Source organism: Malus sylvestris, chromosome 2, assembly GCF_916048215.2.
Source record: "Malus sylvestris chromosome 2, drMalSylv7.2, whole genome shotgun sequence".
NCBI classification, from domain to species: Eukaryota; Viridiplantae; Streptophyta; class Magnoliopsida; order Rosales; family Rosaceae; genus Malus; species Malus sylvestris.
This window is the reverse complement of record NC_062261.1, coordinates 12,546,568-12,557,221: the sequence shown is the minus strand read 5'-3', so window position 1 is coordinate 12,557,221 and position 10,654 is coordinate 12,546,568. Positions and strand designations below refer to the sequence as shown.

At 39.4% G+C, this 10,654-nt stretch overlaps 1 protein-coding gene and 1 pseudogene across 1 annotated transcript; one reads left to right on the top strand and one right to left on the bottom strand.

The window, feature by feature from the left end:
• Positions 1–1,514: 1,514 nt before the first annotated feature.
• On the top strand, positions 1,515–5,320 carry LOC126604785 (uncharacterized). Its single transcript, XM_050272098.1, has one exon. It carries the CDS (start codon positions 2,022–2,024, stop codon positions 4,890–4,892), a length of 2,871 nt encoding a protein of 956 aa, XP_050128055.1. The 5' UTR covers positions 1,515–2,021; the 3' UTR covers positions 4,893–5,320.
• A 570-nt stretch (positions 5,321–5,890) lies between these two features.
• Positions 5,891–9,898, bottom strand: LOC126604794 (uncharacterized; annotated as a pseudogene).
• Positions 9,899–10,654: the final 756 nt, after the last annotated feature.

The following is a 10,654-nucleotide window of genomic DNA, read 5'->3' as shown; positions in this document are numbered from 1 at the left end:
GACTCCTAATTTTATCTGTGTTGATAGAAACCAAATTTGGAGGCTATTGGGGAACCTAATTTGCAGATAGAGGAAACCTATTCTTGGTAGTTGGTGTGAAATGAAATTTACCATTTCAATTTTCATCACCCTAATTTTTTAGTATACTTCAGAATATTTTATATTTTGAAAATTTTAATTGTTACAATCTTGATCAAGATTATAATAATTAAGATTTAATAATTATAAATCTTGGGATATAAAATACTCTGAATCACCATAAACTTTTTGTTTGGCACAACCCACTTTTTTCATTTTATCGGCTCATTAAAGAGCTGCCTGCATTTTTTCACATCCATTCAGCTGCCACAACCAAACTCCATAACCCATTGGACCTATTCATATCAGTAAAAAAACTAACAATAGAACATTAAACGGAGGATACTCGAACTCGAAGCACGTTATAGAGTGGTGTTATCTGCATACCCCTTTTACCTTTCACATATATTTTTTTTTAATTTTTGATCGTCGGATAAAAAATAAATTGAAGAAGATCAATGAACAAAAATAAACAAGAATGTGAGAGGTAAAAAAAATATGAAAAAAATACTATCCCATATTATAACATTGCGAAGAGAAATACCATTTAAGTTAGAGTTAGTCCATCTCTATTGAATACTGTGATAAAGGAGAATAGTCATATTTAATGAAAAAGTAAACAAAAAAAGGGAATTATAAGGGAAAGATCAAACTCCATTTAACCAAAGCAGCCAAACAAAAAAGGCAATTAAAAGTTCAAACCAAAAAAGATCCATGCTTTATTTCAAAACTGCAGCATGAAATAATTTTGGGCATTAATTGATGGCTCAAACTCAAAGCAACCAAACTTCTACTTTTCATGTACAATTTGGTTGTGGATTTAAGGCATTTGGCAGAAAAGGAAAAAAAAAAATGTAGTCTTTGAAGCCACACTCCTCTGCCACTGAAGATACGAAGTGAAAACAATCTAAGTATACAAATTCAATGACAATAAATGATTTCTCTTTTGGTCTGAGAGATTCTTTCATGTTTCCGTTTTACCATGTGGCGGTCATTGATTGAACATTGTGAATATTTTTTGAATACGTAACAAGTAATTTTTTTATGTTTTTGTTTTACCATGCGACGATGCTAACAATCTTATCATTTGGATATTCTTATTCTACCTTTTCGATTTTTTTACAGTATAATGTTGCGGAATAATCTGAATCCTCCGTCTTTTAAGCCACTCTCTGCAAAAAAACAAAAAAAAAAAAATTTAACCAAGTCCAAAATAATCTCTTCAAAGGCCAAGAATCTGTTGATTGAAAAAAGTCATTTGAGATTCGAATGATAGATCGAGGAGTTACGAAAAATCCATTCAAGCTGCCAAGTTGGAGAGAAACAGCCTCAGCCTACTGACATTTGACTTTTCACCATTGACCCCAAGAGGAATGTGGCCCCAAAGGGTCCCACCACCAACAGATTAAAAAACCAAAGCCTGAGTGTTAATTTATCATGGATGGATTGATTGAAAATTGGAAAGCGAAAAAATTCATATACAAAGCAGAAAGCACCATTTGGCATTGGGTTTGTGAAAGTCAATGCCCTTTTTCTCTCTGTTTGTTAACCGGGGATTGGTGTGGGAAGACGATTGTAGAGAGAGAGAGAGAGAGAGAGAGAGAGAGAGAGAATTGTAGAGAGAGAGGGTATTGGGTGTTGCCAAATCAACACACCTATGTGTTTTGGATTTACAGAATCTGAGTAAATGAGAGCATTTAGTGAGGTGGTGGTAGTGGTGGTGGGCTTGCTTTCCCATTAAATGTGCTGCTGCACTGACGGTTGACGTTTGGTGGGATTTTTGAGCTGGAAGAAGTACCTACCTTTCCTTTCAAATCGGGGGTTTCCCATCTCTGTAAAAGTTCCTACCTTTCTGAAAATTCAACCCAAATCTCAATTTATCGAGATTTGGGTTTTGTTAATCTCCCCTAAATCTCAATTCCCAAAAGAGGAATTAGGGATTCATGCATTTTTCACTGTGGAAGTCCTTCTCCCACTGCGTTGCTCTGTTCCTGGACAAGAAGAGCAGCAGCAGAAGAAGGAAAGATGGGTCGGATTCGAACTCCGACGCCAAGAAAAACTCGTCAATTCTCCGGAAGCTTCAAGAAAACAAGCTCAGGGAGGCTCTGGAGCAAGCTTCGGAAGATGGGTTTCTCTTCAAATCTCAGGACATGGAGTCTGAGGCCATTGCCTACCGGGACGAGGGGATTGGACGGTCCAGATCGCTCGCTAGGCTCCATGCCCAGCGGGAGTTTCTTTGTGCCACTGCTCTTGCTGCTGACCGGATTTTCGAGTCCGAAAACGCCATCCCTGAGCTCCATGAAGCGTTCACAAAGTTCCTCACTATGTACCCGGATTACCAGTCTTCGGAGAAGATCGATCAGCTGAGGGTGGAGGAGTATGCACATTTGTCTCCAAAGGTATGCCTTGATTACTGCGGTTTTGGGCTTTTTTCGTACCTTCAGACACTGCACTATTGGGATTCTTCTACATTTAGCTTGTCTGAGATAACTGCAAATTTGAATAATCATGCACTTTATGGTGGTGCTGAGAAAGGCACTGTGGAACATGATATAAAAACTAGGATTGTGGATTATTTGAACATTCCTGAGAGTGAATATGGTCTTGTTTTTACTGTGAGTAGAGGTTCTGCATTTAAATTGTTGGCTGAATCGTACCCTTTTCATACGAACAAGAAATTGTTGACGATGTTCGATTATGAGAGCCAGTCTGTGAATTGGATGGCTCAGAGTGCTAGAGAGAAAGGTGCAAAGGTGCACAGTGCTTGGTTTAAATGGCCAACCCTCAAACTCTGTTCCGCTGATTTGAGAAAGGAGATTTCGATTAAGAAGAGGAGGAAGAAGGATTCCGCGGCTGGTCTTTTTGTGTTTCCGGTGCAGTCTAGAGTTACTGGGGCCAAGTATTCTTACCAATGGATGGCACTGGCTCAGCAGAACAATTGGCATGTCTTACTTGATGCCGGGTCTTTGGGTCCCAAAGACATGGATTCACTTGGACTGTCGCTTTTCCGGCCTGATTTTATCATCACATCGTTTTACAAGGTATTTGGGTTTGATCCAACTGGATTTGGCTGCCTTCTGATTAAGAAATCAGTAATCGGATGCCTTCAAAATCAGTCAGGGTCAACTGGGTCTGGAATGGTGAAGATTACCCCTGAATACCCTTTATATCTTAGTGATTCGGTTGATGGTATGGACAAATTGGCTGGAACTGAGGATGATGAAGTAACTGAAAATGGTGAGATAACCACTGAAACTCGGCAGGGAAAGCAGATGCCTGCATTCTCTGGAGCATACACATCTTCTCAGGTGAGGGATGTATTTGAGACTGAGATGGATCACGATAACAGCTCAGACAGGGATGGGACGAGCACCTTATTTGAAGAAGCTGAGAGTGTCTCAGCGGGGGAGCTTATGAAGAGTCCAATCTTCAGTGAAGACTATTCATCAGACAATTCGTATTGGATTGGTTTGGGTCAGAGCCCAATGGGTTCCGACCATTCTGGTCATATTAACAAACATAAGATTGCCTCTCCTCAGCCTCCATTTTGGTTTTCTGGCAGGAAGAATCGTAAGCAAGTTTCCCCAAAACCTGCTTCTAGGCTGTATGGTAGCCCCATATTTGATGATAAAAAGGCAAACTCAGGGCTACATGATGACTCTCATGTGCTATCATTTGACGCCGCCGTCCTATCAATTTCTCAGGAGCTGGACTGTGTCAAGGAGGTCAATGAAGAACAATTTGCAGAAGCATGTCCCACTTCACGAAATGGTGAAAGGGCTTCTGATCATCATAATGGAGAGATCCAAGAAGAATGTGGAACTATCGAACCCTTGTCCAATGGGTCAGTGTTTAATTCTGGCACAAATGGATTTTGTCATGAAAATTCAACTTCCACTTATCAGCATCAGAACCTAGAAAATGGATCAACCATTGGAAGTTGCACAGAGATTAGTGGTGGTGCCATAAGAAGAGAAACTGAAGGTGAATTTAGGTTGTTAGGGAGAAGGGAGGGGAGTAAATATGGAAATGGTAGATTTTTTAGTTTGGAAGAGAATGAGCAACCAAGCCGGGGGAGAAGGGTGTCTTTTAGTGCGGAAAAAGACCACGTAAGCCATAATCTTGAGACAGGAGAAATTTCTGCAACTAGTCTGGAGGATGAAGAGTCCGCTAGTGATGGAGCATATGGTGATGGGCAAGACTTGGACAGGAGGGAACCTGAGATAATATGCCGGCATCTTGATCATGTTAATACGTTAGGTCTCAATAAAACCACCTCCCGGCTGCGATTTTTGGCCAATTGGCTTGTGACCTCCTTGCTACAACTAAGATTGCGTGGATCAGATGAAGACAAAAGAACAAATCTTGTTGACATCTATGGCCCCAAAATAAAATACGAAAGGGGAGCAGCTGTAGCTTTTAATGTGAAAGACCAGAATAGAGGGCTAATCAATCCAGAAGTTGTCCAGAAGCTGGCTGAAAAAGAAGGAATTGCACTTGGTGTTGGTATCCTCAGTCACATACGAATCATGGATAGTCCAAGACAGAAAAATGGTGTTTTGAATCTTCAAGATGCTACCCTTTGCAGGCCAATGGAGAACGGCAGAAATGGTAAAAAAAGCGAGTTTGTACGCCTTGAGGTTGTGACGGCTTCTCTGGGATTCCTTACCAACTTTGAAGATGTTTACAAGTTATGGGCTTTTATAGCAAATTTTCTTAATCCAACCTTTATCAGAGAGGGTGGGCTGTCAACTGTCTATGAAGAATCTGAGACGAAATCTGTAACATCTGTCCATGATATTGATCAAAGTTAAGAAACGAAATGATCAATTTGATGGCGAAATTATTTGTCATCACTGTCTGAGCATCCGAGCTGATGATTTCCATGCCGAAAGAATGGAACGGCCCTAGTTCCTGATTTTTCTGTGTAGTTGCATTCTTTTGTTCTTCCACAGATTGCTCATCGATGCAGGTAGATGAATCTGTTAGCCTCTGTATTCTCGTCTTTCGCCTTTAGGTTTTTATGTAGATTTATGTTCCCTTGTTATCTATTTTCTGCCAGAAAGGAAGTATTGTTGTAGAGTTGGTTTAGAGATGTGTATGGATTTAGGCAAATTCATACAAATCTCTAATCCAAAAGCAGAATTAGATTGGAACTGTTCCCACTACTAACACTCTGCTCTTGTACAATTCACGGTATAAATAATTGACTACTTGTAAAAAAAGATTCATTGATTTTGCACTCTTGTGCTTTTTAGCATTGTTCTTATGAAGATGTGTGATAAGTTTTGCCCTACGGACTTCGAAAACCGGCAAACGGAGCTGGCTAATGACGGCTTGGTTTGGATCGGTTGTCACCGGTGCTTTTTAGTAACTAAATTTAACCCAACTGTGACCACACCTACTAAAAGAATGTATTTATTTTATTTTATTTTATTTGTGTAAGGCTTTAGGGTCCTTTTCTTAAAGAGTTTGGTGTTATGGAAAATGAAATGATCAATTGACGACGTATCAATTAAATGGTAATTATTTTAACAATTGAGATTTATAATATGATACTTCCGGTTGATCTTAGTTTTAAATCAAATGTTGACCGTTTCAACAATTGACAAGTGAGATTTAAAATCTGATCATTTATGGCTGTCATTGTAAAGAAATAAAGCAATGACACCTAACCGGCACATACACATCCCACATTATTTAGGAATCCTTTTGTGGGGGAAGTGGGTATTTGGGAAAAGCTAACTTGTGAAGGAAACTTTTCCAGCGTGGGTGATGACAGCGATCGGTTGACAAATTTGAGCCCATTGAATTTGTTTCTAGTTGCCAACTGAAACTATATATATTAATATTATGACAGAAAGCTTTTACAAATAGATAAGGTAAAATATTAAGAGGACAATGCCATTATGCCACCTTTATCTTACCTTGAATTTCAATGACAAATGTACTGATAACAAAATATGAACATATTAGTTGAAAGCAACTTGTGCCATACAGATTATAACACGTGGATTGGTTTCCACGTGACAGTGTTCCAGTACCACGTGATGGTTTCTCCGAGGATGATCTTTTGTTTTGATTCCACAGGTTGGTTTAGCATAATGAACTAAATTTTGCCGTGATTCGATCCTGGTTGGCAGCTAGCTTCTCTGTTGCTGATGAACAGATGCACTACGGACAGGAAAAGCGAAATCTAGGGTCTATGATTCCATCACCTTTATAAGAAATGCAGACTCCAGTGCCAACTCCTTGCACTGGAGGTACCTGTTTTTCTCCACTTATCTGTCGTTAGATTAAAGCAGTATTGGACGATTTTGGTCTTAAATTGTAAGTTCACGAACCAGTGAGATCCATTTTGCAGATTCCCAATCTCCAAACCTGAAACATGTCAAGCAAACAGATCATGAACACGCTGCCAACTCTTTCCGTTTTTCTGACTTCTGAGAATCCTCCTCGTTCATCTTGTGAGAATATTCACATCCTTGCAAAGCAGTTTAAAAGTGAATTAACGTAGGGCATATGAACAATTACCGTGTATTGAAAGATGAGGATATCATGACAGCTGGAAAAAGAACATCCTTCTGAATATTGTCATAAGGAGAATAGTCACGTATAGCGTGAAAATCATCAATGTCCCCAGGGTATCCAAACTCTTCATAGTCAGCAGCTGTAAGCGGTAAAATGGGAGAGTGAAGAGTGTTCGTTGCGTCTAAAAATGGAAACTGAAGCACAGAGCAAATGAATTCATTTCTGAAGCTAATCACAAGAAATTCAGCATGACTAAGTATATTTAATTACAAATGATAAAGAATGGAATGCCTCCTTGTAAACATATGCTTGCAAAATGAAGTTCCCAATGAATTAGTTTCCCTCAATTACCAATGATCTTTCAATTGCCAAATCACAATTGTCAAGAAAATATGATGAGATTCTCTTCGAGTTGAGAAGCAAAACAAAACCCAAATTAGAAAGAACAAAGTCTATTTAACGAAAGCAAACCACATCAAAACTATACAACAAGAACTAATCAGAAACCTAAATGACAATAAAAACCAAAAGCGGTAGAAGATCCATGTTTACCTTCAAAATTGCAGCCTTAAATAGATATGGGGATTGATTGACGGCTGAAGCAACCATGAGTCCTCCAGCACTATGACCCCAACCAGCAAGTTTGTTTTCATGGACAATCTCTCTGTCAACAAGAAATTTGGCACAGGAGATGTAGTCTTTGATGGAATTAGTCTTCTGTGTACGTCGTCCATCATGGTGCCACTTCTTACCTCCACCTCCTCCGCCTATGGAAATATTATCCAGACATGGTTAGTAGGCAATCACAAGGCTCTTTCGAAAGGAAAAATAATTTGAGTTTTGCAATGCTGATGATGTCAATTATTTAGTATGCCTGAAATTAAGCCACAAATAACTTAGAAACGGTATTCAACACAAACCAGACCTAACATCAGCATACGCAATGATCCAACCATGATCAAGAAGGCTTTTCAACTAACTGCGCCATCGCTTGTCAAGAAGCTCACCGTAAGCTCCATGGACATGAAGCAATCCAGGGTTCTGATCATCTTTCTTGTTTTTTGCGGGAGTTTACAACAGTCAATGGAACCAAAACTCCATCATAAGAAAATACATTATACTGTTCACAAGCATAAAACTCAGAAAGATCTTTCCACAACTGAGCATCATCAGAGTTGGAATCGGTTATAAGATTCAAAGGTTTTGAATTTAAGGCTTCCTTGTTGATGCTTTCTATGGAAGTTGTTCCAACAAAATTCGTGTTCTTTCACGAAAAATATTCTGCTGTTCAATGATATTCCAATTTCCATTTGACAGGTCATAATCAACCAGAGCATCGGGAATCTGGGAAAGTTAAGAAGATTGGGTTCATAATCTGAACTTTGGACATGGAACACAAATGGATAGATGACTCCAGAGTAGTACAGATTCAGTAATCTTAAAACAGAAGGATGCATATTGTGCTTATTAATAAACCTAATCTGAAAAGTGAAAACCTAGAACTTCTAAAAAGTCGCAAATTCTAAACCAAGATGGGTAGACAATGGAAATTTTGAGATCAATTGTTTGGCGAAAGGATTAATTTACACAGCCCACTTAGAAAAGGAAGAAGTTCAAATTACAGTCGTGACATTTTAACTTCTTTTCTTTGATGGAAACACATTATGAATGCATAAATCTATGGAAGAATCCTGCAACAATCTTTAGAAGTGATCATTTTTACTCACATACCACAGGCGATGATATTGTAAAGCACATCACTGGTGAATGGTAATCATAATTTGGTCCAGGTGAAATTTGCATAACACATTTTGGAAGAGGCAGGAATTGTGGGTGAAGCTCTTTTAGGTGCACTGGCCCCTGAAACAGCACAAGGTTAAACGAATGAGAATATTAACAGTCAAGAGAAAATTTCAAATTCTTCTACATTGAAATTGTTGATAACAATGCATGATGCACACATATGACATACCCCAAAATTGGTGCTGTTAACCTACCTTCCCAGCAGGCAAAGGTTCAGTGACAGAACAAAGTTTAAAGTTTCGCCCTTCCCGTAAAATAACTACCAAATACATTCTGCAGTAAATCAGATAGTAAATTAACGCCTGGGGGTAACTATCCACATTAAACAAGAAAAATACTCAGATAAAACAGATAATCGAACTGAAATGCTCATACTTGATGCTAGAAAAAAAAGCTACTAACATAAAATCATTTTAATAACAAAGAGAACTGCTATAGGGCATATCTCAAGGAGAGAACAAAAACCATTCAAAAGCAGAAAACTTTAAAATAAAAAAAATGAAAGATTGATATGAGAAACAAACGTAACACATAGTTAATCACAGACCTCCCATATTCTTGGAAGAAGAATGCAATGGACTCTGAAGAAGATAATGGTAATCAACTGACTGGTCTGCTTTAGCAGCATCCGTAAACAGATAAAGAAATCCTTGGTGATGCTCAAGTATGCCATGTGCTATACCATTACATTCCCAAACTAAGTTCACCCCAGACAATGGATTAGCTGCATTTATCAAAAACACCTAAAATGAGGTCACAATTACAAATTACATTATCTCTTTTTTTAATTTATTATTATTAAGGGGATGCGGAGGGTTCAAAACTATTACAATAATTTAGGGAAGTGGAGAGTTTCGAACCGGGTACACTCTACCAAGGAGAATATTGGACCACATGCAAAAATCGATGCTTTAGCCAATTCCTATTACAGAGTCATCTTCAAAAGTATACCTTGGAACTTGGAAGACATGGTGGAGAAGGTATACACTGTCACAAAATGGAAATCTTTAGTGTGTTGAATGTTAACATAAACTTCCTCATCCGGTTCTTCTAGAATCAAAACATCATCATCAGTTGATCCAATCGCGCTACAATATATCCTGATTGACCAAATAGGCTACAATTACCAACATTTCACTCCGGTATAACAGAATCACATTCATAAACAGTAAAATTTCGCATAATACTAGCCTATATGGCCTCCTGTTTTCATCAGTGACAACATAAAGCAATGCCTGCCCGTCTTTGGCCCAAGCCAAATTCGAAACAATCTGCTTTCGGCTTACCACACAATGCACCAGAATTCAAATTCCTAACAGATAATCTAAACAAGTCAGCCTCCTTATCATACATTGTGTAAGCTATAAACCGAGGATCCGGCGACACCTTCGATAACTCTTCGTAAGCATATCAAAATTAAACTCAAACTAAATTCCCAACAAAACAAAACATTTCCAACTTTTAACATAAATTAGTAAAAGATTGGCAATTTACCCCCACATCTTTGGGACTCCTGATTGTAATCAATGAGCTTCTGCTCGATCCTCTTTCCCGATGTGAAATCGAATCCGGAGGAAGGCGATTTGTGCGAAATGAACTCATCGTTTAAACTCGCGAGTCTCCGGCAGAGCTCCGGAAATTGCTTCCCCTCCTCCACGCGCCGGTAGTACAACCTGCAAGCATTTGATTCTCACTCTCAAGCATCGGAAACCCAGAAATACCAGGGGCCCCAGAGGAGGGGAGGGGTGGAGAGGTCGGAGCCGATGCGAGAGGCCATCTCGGCCTGGAGCTTGCTCTGAAGGCGGTCGGTGACGGACATGACGGCCTCCGTGTACTTCTCCTCTTGCCACTTTGTCGTTGAGCTTCGACATCCAGCTGTAGGAGTCCTCCCACGGGTGGTCGTGGAAGTTGAAGCTCTCGGGCTTCTGCGGCGGCCGTGGCGGCCTTGGTGGCGCCGTCGATGACGGCCTATGGGCGTTGTTATGGGCCCAACGCAGACGGCGGCAATGTTGGCGGAGGGGTTTAAGGAGTGGCGCATGGTTGGGGGTTACGTTGGTGGTGGCCCTGGTGGGTTTACGCTGGGGGTTTATGTGAAGCCAAATTACAAAAATGAATTTTGTAGTTTGACCATGAGTCTAATTCAGTCGATGTCTTTACCGAACTCCTCATTCTCGTGTTAAAATATCTATATGCTAAAAAAAAAAATCAGTCAAAAATTTTCAAAATAGTCTTACTAAACAAA